This window comes from Saccopteryx leptura, chromosome 1 (assembly GCF_036850995.1).
Source record: "Saccopteryx leptura isolate mSacLep1 chromosome 1, mSacLep1_pri_phased_curated, whole genome shotgun sequence".
Classification (NCBI taxonomy): domain Eukaryota; kingdom Metazoa; phylum Chordata; class Mammalia; order Chiroptera; family Emballonuridae; genus Saccopteryx; species Saccopteryx leptura.
In genome coordinates this window covers 141,688,005-141,710,139 of record NC_089503.1, presented here as the reverse complement: position 1 = coordinate 141,710,139, position 22,135 = coordinate 141,688,005, and the positions used below count along the sequence as shown (strand labels likewise).

General features: G+C 41.3%; 1 protein-coding gene and 1 non-coding gene across 10 annotated transcripts in view; both read right to left on the bottom strand.

The window, feature by feature from the left end:
* MAST4 (microtubule associated serine/threonine kinase family member 4) overlaps nt 1-22,135 on the bottom strand; it is a 610,913-nt gene that overhangs the window by 62,899 nt on the left and 525,879 nt on the right. For all 9 annotated transcript variants that reach the window (XM_066376307.1, XM_066376251.1, XM_066376317.1 and 6 more), the window contains 4 exons: nt 16,881-16,950; nt 10,301-10,379; nt 3,775-3,932; nt 1,462-1,537 (listed from right to left, as the gene is read on the bottom strand). In XM_066376307.1, the coding sequence (XP_066232404.1) occupies nt 1,462-1,537; nt 3,775-3,932; nt 10,301-10,379; nt 16,881-16,950 (383 nt within the window). The remainder of the gene's footprint in view (nt 1-1,461; nt 1,538-3,774; nt 3,933-10,300; nt 10,380-16,880; nt 16,951-22,135) is intronic.
* Nucleotides 19,268-19,381, bottom strand: LOC136390169 (U5 spliceosomal RNA). The gene has a single exon (XR_010748604.1). It is a non-coding gene; the product is annotated as a U5 spliceosomal RNA (small nuclear RNA).

The window sequence follows — 22,135 nt, the reverse complement described above, 5'->3', positions numbered from 1 at the left end:
CCTTCCCAACGTTCCTGTCCTGCCCTGTGAGTCCCCAGTGCCCAGTTGATGCTCCTCGCTCACACTAACTGCATAATCAGGGAGGCTCCCTCTGCCTCCTGCTCCCCTCTACAGGCCTAAACCAGCATTAACTGGTATAACAAGGACCAGCTTCCCTGGTGAACAAGTGACATGTGATAAATAGCTGAAATAACTCTAATCAATGACATCAATGTTGGGTTCATTACGAATAATAAGTACTCTACTCCTGATTTATGAAGCCAGAGATTTCCTTTTGTTCTCCTGCCAAAGGCTACAAAGGCTGGGGGGACAGGAACGAAATGGAGAGACTGCCTTCTCCTACATGTGTAGGAGCACACTGGTGTAAAGACCGTGGAAATGAGGTGGCAGGACCCTTCGGACAGCAAGCAGCTCCTCACAGCCAGGGGCCTGGGACTGCCTTCTCCCTGTCTGTTTGGGCTCAATTCAGATTTCACCTGCCAGCCTGTGTGTGTGTGTGTGTGTGTGTGTGTGTGTGTGTGTGTGTGTATGTGTGTGTGTGTGTGTGAGAGAGAGAGAGAGAGAGAGAGAGAGAGAGAGAGAGAGAGAGAGACAAACAGAAAGGGAGAGAGATGAGGAGCATCAATTCATGGTTGTGGAACCTTAGTTGTTTATTGATTGCTTTCTCATATGTGCCTTGACCAGGAGTGCTCCAGCCAAGCCAGTGAGTAGCGACCTTGGACTTCAAGCCAGCGACTTTTGGGCTCAAGCCGGTGACTAGGGGGTCATATCTCAAGCCAGCGCAAGCCCACGCTCAAGCCAGCCACCTCACACGCAAGTTGGTAGCCCGTGCTCAAGCTAGATGAGCCCGAGCTCCAGCCAGCGACCTCAGGGTTTCAAACCTGGGCTCTCAGTGTCCCAGGCTGATGTTCTATCCACAGTGCCACCATCTGGTCAGGCTCCCTTGCCAGTATAGTGGGGAACACTGCACCCATACTTTCCCTTCTAAAGTCATATGTAATTGCTAAAGAGTAGAAAGTGATAGAAAAATATTAGCCTGTGGGGGGGGGGGGAGGGGGAGGAGAAGATTTTCATGACATACCAGGCTTCTGAGCAAAGAGGGAAAAAAATAAAAAATAAACAGTCTCTGTTTACTAAGACAGCTGCAGGCCTAGAACCTGGCCAAGGGGCTCAAAGGCTGAGAGGCCTTTCACAGCTGGCTCTCTGGGGCACCTCACTGGGCCCACCCAGTGGCGGCACAATGCAGGGTTCCCCTTGGGGCCAGTGCAGCACACAGAGTGTGGCTAGCTCTCAGCAGCTTTTTAAAAATGTCTAGTGATGTAATCTTTCTAAGGAGGCTATGCTGTTTTATGCAAGTCATTTCTAGATTGAACCATTACATCCCTTAAAACCACCTTACAGACATTAAACCTGCGGTGCCTGTTTGTTTCAGTACTAGGCATCTTCCATCCAACTCATTACCTTTGGGAACCTTTCTTTGTAGACATGGTTCATCATAATTATTTCATGGTCACAGCAGGCGGGAGACCGTCCAGGGCTGCAAGCAAAGCAAATTAGCCTTTTAAACCTGCCACAGCGTGAAATGAAAATAAGCCTTTTATTTATAAACAGTGGGCATCAGACGTACTATGCTACTTTTGTTAAGAAAAAACATTAGGTATATTTTTAAACTACAAAATCATTCATTAGTACACACATACCTGCCCACACACATAGATACAGACACCCTCAAAAGGATTCAGAAAGAAAGCTCAAGATGCAGAATGCCACAAATTAATTATAGCTACACTATATGACTAGTTCAGAAAACATTCTTAAATTGAGCTGATATTCCGTTTGTCCCATCCACTTGTGTACTAGTTCTGGAAGCCAATTAGTGAGCTGCAATATAAAGGAAACTAGGGGGCCACAGAAACAACATCCAGCTCACATGGAAGTGTGTGATTTCACACTTTTGTCATCCAGCTGTGCTCCGCCATGGCCCACTGAGGGGTGGAGGAGCCTTCCGCGGCACAGGTGTCAGCACTGAAATCCATCTTCTAGCCTAGTGAGCACTTATTTGGGATGCTGAGGCAGGCACTGTGTACAGTATGAAACAGAGGCATCCAACTATTGTACGTTTTTCTTTATTTCAGTAGCAGCAGGTTTGTGTTCCTTCTCAGTGGTATATAGTTGTGCAGGTTATACATATACTCACAGTGTGAGTATTTACATTCCTGGGAGGAGATGTTTGCCCTAGATAGCTTAGAAACTCCTTTGATAAAACCTAGGTCCTGGCCGGTTGCTCAGTGAATAGAGCATTGGTCCGGCGCACAGATGTCCCAGGTTCAATCCCCGGTCAGGGCACACACAAGAAGTGGCCACTTGCTTCTCTTCCCCTCCCTCTCGCCTTTCTCTCCTTCTTTCCCTCTCGCAACTAGTGACTTGGTTGGTTGAGTGTCAGCTCCAGATAGGGTTGTCAGGTGGATCCTGGTCAGAGCACAGGTGGGAGTCTGTCTCACTATCTCCCCTCCTCTCACTTAAAAATAAATAAATAAATAAATAAATAAATAAATAAATAAATAAAATAAAGGGCACCTGTGTAGTAAAATATAATATCATTAAAGGAATTTGTAAAACTGGTCTTCTACTTCACACTTCAAAATAATCTAACACATACCATATCTCTTCATAATAGCAAGTAAGGAGAGTACAAAGGGGAACGCCCTTCTCAGTAAACGTCACCATTCAACTGTACACCTGAGAAAGCATTTTTAATAAAACCTTAACCTATCAAAGCATACCGATTCCCTACCATCAGGATCTCGCCCTGTGGTGGCGCTGGAGCGGGACTGTGCTGACCCCAGTGGAGGCACTGCTGTCCCAGCTGCTGGCAGCGCAGGAGCCTTCAGCTGTCAGTTCCCTCAGACATGGACACGGCCGCAGCTGCAGTCACCTCACCAACGCCACGTCCTTCCCAGGGCACTACATCCAGTGACTGAGGAGGAGACTGAGGAAGGGCCATTTGGCCTGGAGGGACACCTCTGACGGGCTGTGTCATCCTCACAGCACCCCGTGGGGTCGGCGCGCGTGGTCGGGCCAGTGTGGCCGTCAGATGCCTCCCCCTGCCCAGTGCTGCTTCTGCCCCTCCTTCCGCAGGGGCTGAGCCCGAGCACTGCCCCATAAACATACTGATCTCGGTTTTAGAGCCTGCTTCCTGAAGAATCAATAACTGCAATATATGTTACTTTTTGAATCCAGGTCAAATAAAACTGGCTTTACTCAATATGTCAAGTGAGCTACATTTGGCATCCACACAATTCAAGGGACACACACCGCTAACAGTTTGTTCAAATCCTGGAGAAAGTAAGACTTGCAATTGGAAAAAATAACGAAAGCTCTGGGGGGACTTTTATAACATGGGATCTGAAGTCCACGTGTGAATCTACATGTGTTTCCTTCCCATGTAGCCCAACCTCCCCCTTACAGTACCAACTCTGTAATTAGACTGTCTTGAAATTGCCAGTGGCTAGAAGTTTCTATAGGTGGTCACTTTAGTCTGCTGTGATTACTGCTACTACAGCAATTCATAAAATGTAAGAATTTAAAGGAAAACGAATAAGCTATCTTTCCATAGCAATTAACAATACCTTGTGGAGGTGGGGAAAAAATCACACTATATTTATAGTAGTTCACAAACCAATGAACACATGAATCAGAGGAACAAAGTCTTCCCTTGAAATGGCTGGAAAGAGATAATCCAATTAAGTGACATTTTCAATCGGGTCTACACACCTCAGACTTCGCGAGCGGGGGCGCATGGGTGTGTTCCTGCATCTGTTCTCGGTGGTGATGCTTTCGGTAGTACAAAAATGTTTCGATAAGAAGTGTAATTCATCTGGCGTTGGTTGGTATGGTAACTGATGCAACTTCTCCTGCGAGGAACAGGATGACTAAAACAAACCAAAGAGAGATTATATGACTACCTCAAAGAAAAAAAAATCTTCACATGACTATGAGATCAAAACTTGATATACCACCATTTTTTATTGTTTTCTTTTCATGTTATAATTACAGTAACTGATGCCTAGACAATAATGCCTTAATACTTTCTCTGGGGGGTCAAAATGGCTTCTATATTTTGTCTCATTTGTCTATAACATGATTTTCCCAAGAATACTTTCCTTTCTGGAGAAAAACCAGGTTCTGAAAATATATAGATGGGACACAGCCAAAGACAAAGTCAGAAAGTAACAAATGGAGTGAGAATTGGGTGCATCAAGTAACAGATTAGTTCCCAACTTATTTCTACCGCTGCTCATAATCCAACCCTGTGACTTTTAGGTAAGTAACATAAAATGAATTGAATGATGTATAATTATAAGTAAAATAATAAGATCTCTCTTTACAAAGCATGCTGCCCTTTGATGCAATTACCATCGATACCTGAGCCAAGTGGAAAAAAAAAAAAAAGACAAATGAAGATACTTTTCTCAATAATGCCATTGGTTTAAAAATTGGAATCTTTTTCCTTTTTTCTTTGGCTAAGACAATCATTTTTTAACAGCTTTAGTGGAGTTAAATTTTTAACCCCTTGAGTTTAGATGTACTTTTTGAAAATTTTCATTCAATACTTGACTTGGAGCAAGGTAAGGTAGAAAAGGTGAATGTCTAAATAACACTGCTTTTAATTAACCTTGGAAATAAAACTATAAAGCAGAGGCTGTTGTTTTTGTTTTTACTGGGTGATGAGCTCTGTAAGCAATTCTAACAAAGGAGATTTAGAAATTTTTGAATAATAGAAATATGGTTAACATCAACATATTTGGAAAGATACCACTTGTTTGAAAATTCAGTTATAATAGGTATTTTTTTCATTTAAAAGAAGTCATTGGGTTAAGAGCAGAAAGTTTATTCATAAGTTTACAGTAATCCCTTTTGGTGGCAAAGCCTCAACTAAACTGATGACAAGCTACTTGAAATATGTACTTAATCTACTTAATGTGAATGTTGATTCAGGTTGCTATGAAAATTAGACATATTTGATTATGAGCTGCTGGCCCAGTTGCTGCTGGGCTGTTAGGTACAGCACGGGAATCATGTTACCTTTCTAAAATGCGAAAATTAATTTCAAAGCATACCAGGCTCTGGAGTTCCACATACGAATTATGAACTTCCACTTGTATAAGAATGACATCAAGAGATTTCAAGAGAATAGTCCCCTCTGAGGGGGGGTGGGGAGCAGAAAGGAAGGGACTGGATAGGCGAGACTTCAGTAGTATATTTAACATTTATTAAACAAAATAAAAATTATTAAAAAACATAGTTGCAGCAAATGTAACAAAATGTTAACATGGGTTAAAGAATACAGTATGCCATAAACAGCCATGTAAGTGAATGCTGTAAGGAACGCGCCCCGTGTTTACGGACGGGGGGCATGTAAACAATGAGGCCGTGGTGCGAGGACTGCAAGCTTCCCAGGATTACAGAAGCAGGAGGCAAGGGCCTTCTCTGGGGAGAGCGTCCCGTTCATCTCAGTTAATAGGGCGACATCAGGATGAGTGCATAGTGGGAACAACCATAGGCCCCAAAATGTCCTGGGTATTTAAAAGGTACCAGTTGGGACCCCAAAAATGAGCTGATACAGAACAAAACAGCAATGCAAGGCTCAGTCTCAGCAGCCATCGGGGACTCAAAGGAGACCCTGCAGAGCCGGTGAAGACAGCTTCCAGGACAGCAGAGGGTGCAGGTACAGCCCCCGAGGCCTCCTACTATGAAAAGATACCTCCACCGGTTGGAACATCCTTGCAATATCACTTTTACAAGAGTTCCAAGAATTACTTAGGGAGTTTCTCAATAAGCTGAGTAGCATTACTTCATATTTCTAGCATGTTCTCTAAAAGTGGTGCCAGTTGAGTCTCATCCCCAACTAGTATGCATGTGACCTTTGATGGTATCATAAGTCAAATTCAGTTCCAAAGAGTGAAGATAACACAAAAACTGTGCTGCTACGCGGAAGACCCAGGTTTGAGACTCCGAGGTCACCAGCTTGAGTGCAGGCTCATTGGGTTTGAGCAGGGCTCACCAGCTTGAGCCCAAGGTTGCTAGCTTGAGCGAGAGGTCACTCAGTCTGCTGTAGCCCCTGGTCAAGGCACATATGAGAAAACAATTAATGAACAACTAAGGTGCCTCAATGAAGAATTGATGCTTCTCATCTCTCTCATTTCCTGTCTGTCTATCCCTATCTGTCCCTCTGTCTGACTCTGTCACACACACAAAAAAGAAATATAAAGAGGAATGTCCTCCTCCTGTTGCAATTTCGTATACTAACTTTAAAATAAAAACTTATGAATGTTATATTATCTTTTTTTTTAAATAATTTTTTGGAAGTCACAATTTTATTTATTTATTAAAGATTTTTTTATTTATTAATTTTAGAGAAGAGAGAGAGAGAGAAGTGGGAGGAGCAGGAAGCATCAACTCCCCATATGTGCCTTGACCAGGCAAGCCTAGGGTTTGAACCGGCATTTTAGGTCAACACTTTATCCACTGCGCCACTACAGGTCAGGGGAATGTTATATTATCTTGACAAGTTCTACTACTTAATTTCAACTGCAAAATTTAAAGTTAAAATAAGTTGCAATACTAAATATTCTCTGGAAGGACTGATTACCTATGATCAAATCATCCCAATTTAGGAAGACTATAGCATTTTTAACACTTGCTGATTTTGCAGTTTCCATAGTATGCAAAGGATAAAGGCATGATGCTTATATTTCAGCAGAAGAACTTCTGGAATTCAGCTAACAACACAATTGTCTGTAAGACTTAAGCTATACAATTAAAGCATTTGTAACTTTATTTGTATACAGTCTGTAGTTTTACTTAAGAAATAACTAAAATGTATTTCTGATTGACAAAATTACTAATAGTTAACCCAGAAATTGAGAACCTAAGAGTGATTCAGATTAGATTATAAGAGGAAAAAATGGAACTACTAACCGATTTTATACAGTTTTTGCTCTAATACTTAAAAGACAAGAACACAAGGAAACTGGGGGAAATGAGAAGTAGCTCTTCAAATTTTCACTCATGGTTTTTAGCAACAACCAATAGGGGGAAAAGACAGCTGAACTTGTGTGCAACAGCTCCTATATGCCACAAATGTAACAGTTTCTTATGTCTTTTGGCAAAAAGAGTAATTCTGAAAGTTAAAATTTCATTTTGAAGGACAGAACAGGAATATGAGAGCAACAATGATATGACACCACTTTCTTCAAGAAAATAAACACAAGAAAAGCTGTCTTACCTCTGGTCAGAAGCTATTAGAAGCACTAAATACATGTGTGTGACTGAAAACTGGTCCAGGAGGCTTCTTCTTTAGGCATATATGGAAGTCAGGGACAGCAATGACTTCATTATAACAGATGGCCAGGTCAGGTTTATTAATTACAAGATTTGTTTTAAGAAACACCATGTAAATTCCTTAAAAAGAGCCAAGAGCCTGAGTCTAGCTTACTTACTGCATTCTTACTGATAAAAAGAAGGGGGTTGGTAAATAGCCCTTCAGTTCGTTCTCTGCCTCACATTGTTGATCCATAAAATGAAGACAAAAATAGCAACTTCATCATAGGGTATATTGCTAGGATTATGTGAGCAAATGCATTATAAATAATTAAACTAGTGCCAAGTCCAAAAGTATTATTTATTTGTTTGTTTATTTTATTAAGTGAGAGGTGAGGAGGCAGAGAGTCAGGGTACACATGGGAGTGTTTCATGCAACCCCCCTACCTGGGGATGCTCTGCCCATCTGAGGCCACTGCTCTGTTGCTCAGCAACTGAGCTATTTTAGAGCCTGAGGCAAGGCCATAGAGCTATCCTCAGCACCTGGGGCCAATGTGCTCAAACCATTTGAACCATGGCTGCAGGAGGGGAAGAGATAGAGAGAGGGAAAGAGATAGATAGATAGATAGATAGATAGATAGATAGATAGATAGATAGATGTGGAGAAGCAGATGGTCGCTTCTCCTATGTGCCCTGATCTGGAATCAAACCCAGGACTTCCACACGCTAGGCCAACACTCTACCACAGAAGAAACCAGCCAGGGCCATAACTATTTATTTCAAAACATTTTTAAAAATTATTTGTAACAAAGACTGATTCTATGTAGCTCACCCTCTTTTTCTTCTATAGTTATACTTTTTTTTTTTTTTTTTCATTTTTCTGAAGCTGGAAACAGGGAGAGACAGTCAGACAGACTCCCGCATGCGCCCGACCGGGATCCACCCGGCACGCCCACCAGGGGCGACGCTCTGCCCACCAGGGGGTGATGCTCTGCCCATCCTGGGCGTCGCCATGTTGTGACCAGAGCCACTCCAGCGCCTGAGGCAGAGGCCACAGAGCCATCTCCAGTGCCCGGGCCATCTTTGCTCCAATGGAGCCTTGGCTGCGGGAGGGGAAGAGAGAGACAGAGAGGAGAGCGCGGCGGAGGGGTGGAGAAGCAAATGGGCGCTTCTCCTGTGTGCCCTGGCCGGGAATCGAACCCGGGTCCTCCACACGCTAGGCCAACGCTCTACCGCTGAGCCAATCGGCCAGGGCTATAGTTATACTTTTAAAAGCAGTGTATGATTTACTAGTTGGAAATAGAAAGATCTATTTTTCTTGCAAAAGAGAAATTTCTGTATCTCAACTATAATAAAATTTGAAGGGTGAAACAAGGTCAATAGTTAAAAAAAATTGGAGTTAAGAGACATGATATAAATTTGGAAAATGGAGATTAAATGAGAATATGTTTGGAAAAGTTACTGAACAAAGAACACAAGTATTCTGTTCATAGGTGGCTGGGTTCTAATTGGAGATGCCCAAGGGTATGGAAGGACAAAACTTAAAATTTGGAAAATTACTCTTTTGTACTTTTTGGTCAATCAATTTTGGGATTCATTTTTCATTCTGTGGTTATCCATGTTTTCAACATCTAAAAAATGGGCCCATAATCAATGATGGTTACTGACACAGTAACCAAAGGTGACTTTACAGTTACTTAGTGACAATTTTATCCACTGAAACCATTCAGGAGTTTTAAGCATCCTTTTCTGATGGGAGAAAGATGTGCCATTGAAACTACTCAAGGTTGTCAGGATGTTTTACAAAAGTAACCTAAATGGACAATAAACTCATATACCACAACAAAATGCAATAATGAATAGGAAAATAAATAACCTCTCAATAAAATACTATGAGGAGATGGCAAAAATAATGCAATTATTTTGTATTTGGAATTCAGAAACACATAGCTGATTGTAGTGTGACACCAGCTAAAGTCTATCAAGTTCATTGCATTTTCTTTTCCATTTAAATGTTGGTAATTGTTATTAGGCAGCTGATCCTATATGCTTAGCATGGTGCTTGGGTTTGTGGAAAAAGAAAAGGCAGACAGCCCTCCTTAATAAATCACAGATTTTGACAAAAGAGATGAAAATGAATCAAAAGGTGTCCTAATATTATCAGGTGCACATTCCTGGCTGGCACAAAGGCATTGGACCACTGCATGAAAAATTTATTGAACACCTACATCATACTTGCTCTTTCTAAATGACCAGTTTCTAAGGCTCTGTAGAGACAGATATCCCACAACATCACTAATTTAAACCAAGAAAGCATACATCTAACCTATTGCATCATTTCCAGAATTATTAGGGCTCTTAATTGAAATGTTATTTCTTGGATCAAGGGAATATCCTTCTTCCTCTATCCTGTGTTCATGGTTTCATCTTGTCTCTTTCTTTAGCTTCACTTACTACTAAGTTATTTTAATCTCTCTTTAAAAGAAAGTTCTTCCCCAGAGAGCACAAATTTAAAGCTTGCCATTATTTTCCTTTGAAGAAGAAAAGCAAATAAACAAAACAAACAAACAAAAACCCTAAACAAACATACAGATACCCTGCATCTAAGCCCCACAAGAAAAAAAGATCAGGCCATCCAAATTTAAAGGCATTTTCAGTACTAATGTCATGGGCATGGAACCAAAACAATAAAAGCAGATTGTGTTTTCCACCCCAGACTATACCAAATGGTATTAAAAAGAAAGCTCCTGGTCTGTAAACTTGCTGTCCTGGGACTTAACTGGCACACCACAGTTAAAAGCCTGCAGCAGAAAGAATGTCCTTTTTATGTCTGTTAGCTCATTATTTGATGCACAACCTATTCAGAGTGGCAAACATACAGCCTTTGTCTTCTCCTCCTCACCAGGAAATACCCAGAGAAAACACCATCTGCAGAAGAGCTCTAGGTTGTGAGAGAGAGGAAGAGGCGAGCACTTACAGAGACGGTGGAGCTGGGCGTGTTTGTCCCATAGCCAGAGGAGGGGAGAGAAGCCAAGGACCAGCGGCGTCCATCCGTCCTGTTGAGAACACGAGATTAGTTTAGGCCAACGCTCGAAGGCTGTGACACAGGAACCCCAGGGAAACCAAGTATTTTAGTCAATCAAATGACACAAACACAGTCAGTGGGGATGTGAAAATGTTCAGCAAGGAAGGGCCAGGATAAACAAACATTATACAGCAGGTTGACTTTTATTTAAACTGAATCAATATGCCCAAACAAGGAGAAAGTGAATGGTTTGATCCATATTATTGATCTCCCACTAATACACTTTGACAAAATGAATACCAGGGATAATTACAATGGTCAGACTCAGCAGATTCAAATGGGTAAAAACAGAAAGGTAGGAGGAAAAACACTCTTATCTGGAAACTGATAACCGGGGCCATGATCTTTAGAAGGGCCCGAATTCCAGCATGCTGCAAGATCTGATGGGGACCTTCATTGCATCCTAAAGACGTTCTGCTTATTCTACTCATCATGCCCAGGGAAGTAAGGATCAGCAGGCTCACGGCTGGCTCAAGCCTTAAGTGGCAAATAAGTTTAGCACTAAGAAAGTGGCTGACCTTACGCTCAGAATCTCTTAAAAGTTATATTCTGACATGACTGGGCTGAAAAAAATGTTGCAGCAAAAGGCTATTGCAGTGCCTGAGTGTGAGGCCCAGGTCTGGTTGGCTGCCAGGACAGAATGAAAATAAATGTTGCTAGCCCTGGCGGGTTGGCTCAGTGGTAGAGCGTCGGCCTGGTGTGCAGAAGTCCCGGGTTCGATTCCCCGGCCAGGGCACACAGGAGAAGCACCCATCTGCTTCTCCACCCCTCCCCCTCTCCTTCCTCTCTGTCTCTCTCTTCCCCTCCCGCAGCGAGGCTCCATTGGAGCAAAGATGGCCCGGGCGCTGGGGATGGCTCCTTGGCCTCTGCCCCAGGCGCTAGAGTGGCTCTGGTCACAACAGAGCGACACCCCGGAGGGGCAGAGCATCGCCCCCTGGTGGGCAGAGCGTCGCCCCCTGGTGGGCGTGCCAGGTGGATCCTGGTCGGGTGCATGCGGGAGTCTGTCTGACTGTCTCTCCCCATTTCCAGCTTCAGAAAATAAAAAATAAATAAATAAAATAAAAAAAGAAAATAAATGTTGCACTGGGGATAGACCTCAATGCAAAATGTAGAGTTGTCTGCCCCAGTCATAGAGGCCAAGTCATCAGGAGTCTTAAAAAGAGTAGTTTTTAATCTCCAAATGGTGACAGGATAGGTAGCTTTCTGGGTTGTACTCTGGTTATAAATTAGGGTCATTAGAGGAGTCTCAGGTGAGTTAATAAAATAGTAGAGACAATCGTTAAAGTAAGGCACTAGAAAGCAAATTTTCTGAAACCTCATACCAGAGCCAATACTTTATTAATAATTTCAAGTACAACAGTGCCTCCAAAATCAAGTAACACTGTGAAAACAAATACGTGCTTTTGCCAAAGAGAAAACGGGAAAAGCACACTTACAAAGAGCTACACTGCATTCTTCAATGGAGTATCAGATACAGACTTTGTGTAGTTCATTATTATATTAATTTACCATGTGAGAGATGAGAGTGAACCAAATTTACCACAGACACATTCACAGTAAGTTGAAATCAGGAAATTCAACATGTTGCATTAGACTTGAATTTGAGAGATGTGACAATTAGATGTTCATGTAAAAAACTGACATTTCAGCCTAAATTACATTCAAGGGAAAAGATAATCATACGCTATCATGGATGTTGCCTCCAAGAAATACAAATGGTCCACAAAGACAAAATGGAGAACGTCAAGTGGACAAATCACAGAAGGACTACAACATTAACATGTTAGTAAAATTTACCTGTCATTTCTGTGACCATGATTGGAGTACAATTGAATCAAGAATGTTTTAAAAGAAAGAAGCAAAATAAGATGTTTTTAAATATACCAGAGAGAAGAAATGGGGAGAATTAAGTCATATGTTCTCTAAAATTCTTTTTAAACAATTAAAAACATTCATGATTTAAGAAGAAAACAGTTATAATAACATGCTTCCAAAGACATCTAACTATCAAAGTGGATGTGGGGTGGTTCTATTTTATTTGGCTACTTATTAAAGACTTAAAAACCCATGCCTGTACTTTACATTTTGAACACCACGAATTTTTAAAAACAAGAAAAGGATATGATTTTAAAAGGATTGTTCAGTCCGTTTAATATCAACTATCAGAACTAGTATCTGGAAAAAGTGAGGGATATAATTTCCCCCACCATAATTTTGCTTTGTGAGTCATGAACACTCCTTTCCCTCAGGTATCAATGAACTTATTTCAGATCAATGAACAATTCCAAGAGGAGTCATGTTCTTATTAGTTCTGAAGCATAAATTACATTTGCTTATTCTGGAAAACACACGACTAGAAAGATGTTTAAACAAGAATGTGCTCAGTACCCTGCGCAACCACAGACCAGAAATAATTTATGTCTCATAAAGTTCCCTAAGTTGTCTGCGTCTGTTTACCCAAATGGAGCACAAAGGACCGTTGCATTTTCATTACCATGACAACCGCACACTGGAGTTACTATATATGCTATAGACAGTACTTAGAAAGAATGTCCTTTTTTTCAAGAAAGCTATCACACAAGTGCAATTTGGATCCCACTAACAATGTTGTCTTTTCTTTGCAGCAGCTACCAAAAAAAAAATGTTATCTGAAGACAAGATTATATTCTTGCCAAAGCAACAAGGCTTTTGGAATGAAGTGTTTTCTTGATGGGTAGAAATCTCAGTGTTATGCTAAATGAAACAGAAGGGAAAAACACCTGGCAGGAACACAGGATACAAAGAGACTGGCAAAGAAAGATCTCAACACCACTCACAAAAATTAGATTAATGTGGTGCACAATAAAGAAAGAATGAAAAGTTCCCATATTAACCTAGATGTTATAATTGTATAAAGAGGAAGCAGATTTCTTTATTTATTTAATTGGTCTAGTCACCTGGGGTAAAACATTTTATATTCTAGTTGAAGTTGGACTAAGCTTATATAATGTTACCCACTAAGGTTCACTCCAGAAAGAATTCTGAAAGTAACCAGTGTTCTGTCTACCAGCATTCAACAAGTGTCTTTTGACCTGAACTCAGCAGACAAGTCTGTTCTAGTAATTTGCTTGTGGAAATATTTCTGATATTTAAACATGTAAATAACAACAAAGCAACTAGGAGACATACATTTATTCAGGGCTCACATGCCCAGTGAAAGTGAAAGCAGTTTATAATGCATAAACCTCTGCAACTTCTGATTAAAAACAATGTTATTATCTCCTCCATCTTGTTGTCAAGAGAAAAAAAGTTAAAATGACACCACGATCAGATGGATTGTAAATCAGTATTATCATTAGCAAAGTAAAAATGTGTTTCCTTGCTTCAGACAAACTCAACTATACTACAGTGGTCATTTTCACGCTTTTGTTTTAACTCAGTATTAAACAATTAACTAGATAAATTTTACTCTCAAATATATATTAGATAATATTTTCCAGTCTGAAATTAAACTGTTACATTACAGAGAATGCCTACTGGAGGAGTAATATCTATCACATGGTATAAAATCAGAAAAGATTAGTGATATGATCTTTATCCCTTCACCCAAGAATAATTTTAAAAACAGAGCAATCTCTCCTCTGTTGCACCAAATACACAAAATAATAAAATGTGGAAGTCTCAAAATGGCATTACTACTTTCTTTTTAAAAACATGTATTGATTGATTTTAGAGAGAGGAAGGGGGGAGGGGGAAAACCATGGACCCGGCGGTCCACCTATTTATGCATTCATCAGTCGATTCCTGCATGTGCACTAGTGGGGCCAGAACCTGCATCCCTGCTGCACTGGAACAGTGCTCCATGAGCTGCCTGGCCAGGGAAAAGCGCCACTACTTCTTACGCTCAGAAATGTGTACTAAATGGAAGCAAAGGGAGAACCAGGGGTGCGATTTCCATGTTTCCCAAATGAAAACCAGCTTTAAAATGGAAGAGAAAGACCCTTAATGCATAATAATATGCCTGTTTGAGTTTTCATAGCAAATACAGGATTGATTCTATTTACTCAAATAAAAGTTTAAAAAGATGATCACTCATGTCCTAATCTAAATTAATATTTTTTGAAGAGTGTGGAGGGAGTTCCATCTGGAAATTCATGCAAAATGAACTGGAGGTCTCCTGTGATAATCTTCTGTCACGGTTTATGGTTTATTTGTCAAAAATTAACATGCCTGGGGGTTTGTGTATTTTTTTAATAGGAAAGAAACCAGATTCATCTGTCTTCCAGTCACCCACTTAATTATTAGATTCTCTTCATTTTCATAAATCTGGCAGGATTAAGAGGCTATGATTTCTGTCGTGTTTAAATGCATGCCGTAATGAGATTGCATTTTTCTTATTACTTAAAATAATTAAATGCATTCCCCCCCCTTTTTTTTTTTACAGAGACAGAGTGTCAGAGAGAGGGATAGAAAGGGACAGACAGACAGGAATGGAGAGAGGTGAGAAGCATCAATCATCAGTTTTTCGTTGCGACACCTTAGTTGTTCATTGATTGCTTTCTCATATGTGCCTTGACCGAGGGCCTTCAGCAGACCGAGTAACCCCTTGCTCGAGCCAGCGACCTTGAGTCCAAGCTGGTGAGCCTTGCTCAAACCAGATGAGCCCACGCTCAAGCTGGGGACCTCGGGGTCTCAAACCTGGGTCCTCCGCATCCCAGTCCAATGCCTCTATCCACTGTGCCACCGCCTGGTCAGGCAAATGCATTCTCTTTTTTAAAGAAAGAGATGTGTCTTAAAGACTATGGTGGGTTCTTGTTTATTAATTTTTATAAGATTTTTTTCACTTAGATGTTTTAAACTCACCACCATGAATTAATATTCATTGGGCAAACACAGGTTTTGTGGGACCAGTTAATTTTCCATTTTCTTCCAGTGCTTAAAATAAGGAGCTAAAAGAATAAAAGTGGGAACTAGAGGAAATCAGGGTATGGGCCTTGAGAAGTTTTCTGGAGATCACGTCTTAATTACTCTTGCATCCTCCCCGTGGTGGAGGTTTTGTACCTTCCACACATGGACAGTTAAACAGACAGTAGAGAAGTGTGTGCTGTTTACAAGGGAATCTTAATTACAAACAAGTCTGAAAATACTGCGAACATCCTCTTCTCTGGATTTAGTAATATAGACTGCATTACATGCTGACAAATGGCTGTGAGGCCACTGTATGTTTTGCTAGTTAGTAACGTGTTAAAACAAATCTATTTTTTTTAAAGCTTTCTTTCTTCCTTTTTTTTAATGTTTATTATATTGATTTTATAGAGAGAGAGACAGGAATATCAATCTGTTCCTGTATGTGCCCTCACCAGGGATCAAACCTGCAACTTCTGCACTTCAGGACAATGTTCTAACCAACTGACCTATCCGGCCAGGGCAAAACAAACCTATTTTTTTAACCTACCTAGATATCTTTATAAGTTCTACCTTAGTCTACTTCAAAGTCTAGTTGGGTCTCTGAGGAAGATTCAGCAAATATCCAGAACCTTCAGACAATAAACTGAATCTATCCTAAATATTCAGAGACCTGGCTACAGGGGCATTTTGTTTTCTGTGTGTTTTTCCTGGGAAGAAAAGAATAGGGTAGGTATGCAAGAGGGGTGATGGGGCCCAGGATGGTGAAGGTTTGAATCTGACAGGGTAAAGTACCCTAATTCTATACACAGAACTCAGAGACAGTGGTTGGGTAGATCTCTCTGACCTGCAGCAATCATAACAGAAGATCTGGAACAGGAAAGATTCAATATGAGATCATGTGCCCACTGTCCTTGGAGCAGCAGCACCTCTTCTTGACTCAATGACCCAGAGACGAGACATATCTCTTTGCTATTGGGTGCCCAATTCTAACGACAATAGGAAAACATAAAACTTCCTATTATTCATGCATGGCTTTATCTTAGGGGTGGAGGTCAATAAATTGCTGGCTTGATGAACTCAAGTAAAAGGGCATCTTAGAGTTTATACCTTGTGATCCTAAAAAAGGCATTTTTATTTTTTAAAAAGTGTATTTCAAAGACAAGAACAATAAAGTATTGCACCAGGACACAAGGATGAATCAAGCCCTTATACTACAGGCTCAGAAAACTGTTGAGCATCAAGCATGTATTAGGCACTGCACTAGGCATGGGAGAAAACACAAGCAAGGCCATTCCTGCCTTCCCCAGGAGCCCACCACCTCGTGAAGGGCCAGGACAGGTAGAGACAACTCAAACGTGAGGCGGAAAGCATCAAAACTGTTAAAGCAAGAGTGTCACAACACAGTGCGCAATGGCTTAATGCGATCTTCGGCCAGGCGAGCTTCAGAGAAGGCCCTGTATTATACAGGCAGGCTGGAAGGCACAGAAGTAAGGGGGATTAGGAGCAAGTTGGGGGATATGAGGGTGGGGAGTGGGATTCTCTACATAACATTTGATTATTCATTCAGCTCACAAGAAGTGCTTACCTCCGTGCAAATGAGAAATGAGCTGAGGCACTGGGGGAGAAATTTCTCGGGCTATCTTGTGGGCTATTGCCTGTTGAGAGAAAGAAGGGGAAAAAAAAATTACAATGTGATTTTGTTTCTGTATCACTATCCACATCCTGAAACTCCTTCTCTTCAGCAGTAAGCTTCCGTACATGTCTGTAAGCTGTCTTAGTTTTACCCGGAGCAGGAATTGGGGGGGGGGGGGCTGAGTTCCAGGCACAGCGCTCCAGGCGTGCCTCCTCTACCCATACCACCAGCCAGCACTCCTCCATATACTTAATAACCTAAATCTTTCTGTCCTACAGAAGAACAGAAACACCAGCGTTTTGGTTTTTACCCTTCCAGATGTGCTAACATTTCAAACAGCGGGATGGATGTGGCAGCATATGTGTCAACGGGGCTGGGGCAGAATGGCCTTTCCATTCTAGGGAGGTAGTCTTAGTATTTTTTATTTACAGGAAACTGAATAGAAGTCTGAGTTCTCGAAAATAAATCCTCATATTCCCTAGTACATATATTAAGGGTGGACAGGTATGTTAGAACTAGTCAATAAAAAACTGCAGCTCAGACCTATTTCTCAAATAACCTAAATCGATCTCAGCGTGGCCAAAGTAGCCCAGTAGGACTCGCCCTTATCAACAGATCCCTCTGTTCCTAAGCAGCTGGGCTGTGACTGGCCAGGCAGCCTTTCAAAACCACAGTCACACAAAGGCTGGCAGAGGGTGTCTGCCCCAAGTCCGTCTGGGGTGGACGGAGCACGGACTGCTCACTGTCAGGAGGGCAGATCCGTGGGGGCTTGTTAGAACACTCGGCCGGCTGCTGATCATTGAGAAAGCCTGGCAGGCAGCTGGTGTGGGAAAGTTCAGGACACTCCAGACCACCCTGCTTCCCTCTGCATGTTTAATTAGATTGGCAGAATTATCTGAGGACCAGTGGGGACTGTAGCTGGTCTCAACAAGGAAGTGAGAAAAGGCTGCAAACTAATCCTGCACATTCTTGAAACACGCAAAATAATCAGGAAGATATTTTTAATCCTTTACTGCAAGCCAGTTGCCACATTACTGATTTTGTAACAGAAGTGACCACTATAATTAGGTGTAAGGAATACAAGATTGCACGTTAAAGTCAGTTCCTAGCTGTAAAGGTAAACAATTTATTATCTCTGTGTAAAAAGAATAGACCAACCCATTAAAGAGGATCCGTTTACTGTTACCTTGAGGACTTCCGGACTGGCTATATCTCTACTGAAAATTTTCAATTAACTTAAGGTTGCAAATTTTATAGTGATGCCATTAACTTTATGACAGACAACACAATTAAAGCCATTTAACTAGAAAAAGCCCATTTCTTAGTGGGTAGAGAATAAAGAGGCATTTTTACTCCTGCTGCAATCAAATTTATCCTGCCTTTACATCTGTTGTTTCTGGGCCCCTAGAGAAATGGATCCTGCTTTTGCCCACCAGTAATCCAGAACTATTCTTGTCCATTTATCTACAGGGCTGAATTAAGTGCTTCCAACTTCCCTCAACAGCCTTTATTTCCCTGCCTGCCCCCCTCTCCATTCAGCTTGTACATCAGTCTTCATATTCCTTAAAGTCTCAGTCATTTCAGGACGGCTAAAGATTTTGTTTTCCAAAGGGAAACAAATCTACCATCAGAAATCTTCATGTAAATTTTGTTTTTTCTTTGAAAAAAATGTTCACTTTGCTCATACCCTTCAGAGAGCAAACTACACGTCAATTATCAGGAGAAACAAAATGATTGTTGAACTGAACGCCACAGCATTTTCAGAACCATGCCTACCACCCTTTTCACTTAGAATAAATAATAAATTCATCACCAGTTCTGAGCCCTGTGTTCTTTGTAAAGAAAAGGCTGTATCTGGAGGTTATACAAGATCAACGAGAATAACTAGAGTGCTTATTGAACATATTTAAGAGTCTGAAGGAGGGAAAAACAGGGAGTTAACGTAAAACCTTTCTCACTTCTAGAGATTTTAATGAGTGGTCCCCAGGGAGTCATGTAACATCTAATAATACACGGTGACCCATCATTTTGAGAATGAATGGGCAGAGACAGAGATATAGACATAGGTTAATTTAACTCTGCTTTAAAAAAAGAAAAAGAAATCAAAGCTTCCATCAACTATTTCTCATCTTCAGGTTCCGCCTTTCCACCTTGTGCTGCCTTCCCAGGCTCCTCTGTTGAAAATGCTCATTTTCTCCTCACAAACTCCTATGCTGCTGTGAAACCCAATCCAAATCCCCACATTTTCAAGGTAAAGACTACAGAGCCATCTGTATTGTCTTATTTAACCACAGATCTTCCTTCTTGTTTCATGTCAGATTGAAAAACTAAACTGAAATTAATACATACACACACATACCACATTATCACAAAGGCTCTTCTTTTTTCCTCTCCGTGGAAATCTTTAGTAAAAGGCAAAAAGACTTATATAAGCTGAAGAGAAACCTGAGTATAAAGGCTGTTAAGTGTAGTAGGCTTTTAGAGAAAATGATGGTGTTGGGAACAAAATACCCGACAATTCCTTAAGGACAAGTATGTCTTAACCTGAGGGCAGCTCAGCAAGCTCGAGGTAAGAGAAGAAACAGGTCTTGGGAAGAGAACAGAAGGACCCCAACACAGCAGGGCAGAGCAGGAGAGACAGGCTCTCCGGGAGCAGGAGATTCAGACTGCTAAAACCACTGAGTTGTAACTGTTTATTGGTAGCTAGTGGGAGGTCCAAAGAGATGTTTGGAGGCAAGAGAGAGATGCTAGAGACTTTACCCGGAATGAGTGTGCTGGCTGGGTAGACAAGGGAATGGCCAAGGAGGAGAAACTAAATTAAGGCATGGAAAGTCAATAGAAAAATTAATTTGGTGAGCAAATCAAGTGTAATTGGTGATGAACCAGGAATCAGTAATGAAAAGGTCACAGGCTACAAATAACTCGTTCCCAATGTGGGTAGATTGAGAGAATGGCTGCCCCACGGACAGAGAATTTTGAGAGAAGTGAAGTGGAAGTGGTCATGGAGAAAAAGGGTAGACGAGGAATCTATAGATTTTTGTTTCATTTACTACAGAAAAGTTCCTCAATTTACCTTTTGGAGAAATTACAAGGTTAGCAGATTATATAGGTAAAAGTCAATCTTAGAAGTCTTTTGTTCTTATTTAAAATAAAAATTGGTTGCTGTGTTATCTACTTAGTCTTTGAAGACTCAGGCACACTATTTAGTTATACCGTGATCAAAACAACCGCTCATTTAGAACTGATTAAATCATAAAGCAACCCTTCTCTATTTTTCACTCAGAGATGAGGACCAGACTGCTGTGGACAAGCCCAGAGCTTCCCCAGGATGAGAGAGCAAGATGGATTGAAGCCAAAGTCCTGTGTGTGACCTTCACTCCTTATAGCACTGCTCTCTGAATTCATCCCCGCATCTGCGGAGGAATACCTGAGCGGCCTTCAAATGAAAACTGGTGCCAGTTAATTCTCTGCCCATATGTGCTGCACTTGCTGTAACTCAAATCCTGCTGTTCCCAGGGATTTGCTGGCTCTTGGATGTTTGAGGGCTAGGACACTTTATAGACCGCTGGTATTGCTGCTGACTGCTCTGACCCGGTAAAGCAAACCGTAGTAGTGGTCAGGCACTGGGTAGGTAATTAACTCTGTGATCCCCAGGGGGAACTAGCAAGGCTAATAAACAAGCAGTATATCAAAATGGTACTTTACCTAATGGTGCTGCACAGGGCGCCTCATTTTAGAGGCAGTTATTGTTAAGAAAGTGATTTCCAGATTAATTAAATTGTTTGATTGCTTTGTAATTAGGTTGGAGAAGTCCTGTGTCTTCACCACAGAGAAACAAGCTGCAAATCTTTTCAAAAGGCATATGCTAGACTCACTATAGATTATGAATGTGTTTTTAATAGATGTCTGTTCACAAAATAATAGTTTCTGGTTGCCTTGATTTTCTATCCGGACTGAGGGAATCCAAGAATTAATGATAACTGCCATGTGAAACTCCTGGTGGATCAAAGAGTAGTTTGAGTCCCTGTTGTTATATTTGATGATCTGTCTAAACGACTGGTGATGTTTTAGGCCGTAACAATCAGTGTTGTGTTTCTTATTGCTTTGTAGGAGATTCTCAGCAGCACACTGACACTACTTAAAAACCCTAGGACCTGACTTCACACCATCAAACCCAGAATCTTCTGACTAGGTGAACACCAGCAGGCAGAGTGGACAATGCAACAGTTATATGCAGGAACCTCAGGCTGAGCGACTTTGAAAAGTAACAGTTCAAATCACCTGAGAAGTTTGCCTCGCATACCCGATGGATGCTAGAGAGCAAGATCTTCCTTTCACTTAGACAGCTGTCTCAGAAACTGGCGCCTCTCCAGATATAATCGCCGAATATTAATTAAACCTGGACAGCTGTTTAGAATCTAAGTGGACACAGAAAGACCTTGACCTGCCTTCAGTGGAACTGTCTCTGGGTAAGCTGTGATGGATTCACAGCAGGTCGATGAATAGAAGTAAGCTTCTATGCCTGGGCTTTCAAGTAAAGAGAGGAGTATACACAAAGAAACAAAGCTTTCTTAAAATCGGGGCTCTCTGAACCTCCTCTGGTTTTCCCCTTCCCCTTGAGGCTTACTGATCCTTCTACAGCCAACACCACTGCTCACTGTCACCCGACTAATTCATTCAGCAGATACTTATTCATCCTCCCCCCATTACATAGAAGAGAATGGTATAATTTGGTTTACATTTAAAAAGATCCCTCCAGCAGGGCAGGAGATGACTAGCACAGACAAAGTAGGGAGGACAATGCCTTGAACAGGGTGACTGTAGATCTCAGGTAGGTTGTGGCTATAGAGCCAACAAGATTTGCTGAAAAATGGGATTTAGCAGAATGATGGGGGAAACAGAGGAGACAAAAATGACTCCTAGATTTGAGGACTAAGCAAATGGGTAGAGAGTGAATTAACTGGGATGGGGAAGACTGGAAGAGGATAAGGTTTGGAAGTGTGGGAGAGAATTAAGATCAAAACTTGAATACCTGGGAAGGTTTCAGACCTTTACTTATGGAGGCATCATCTCCAATAATTTCAAACTTGTTAAAATGTAGTCATAATCTACATTGTATGCAATTATATGTAACAATGTTACATTCCATTGCAATTCTTATTCATACTGTTTATATTACTTAATTAGACATTTTTAAAATTGTTAGT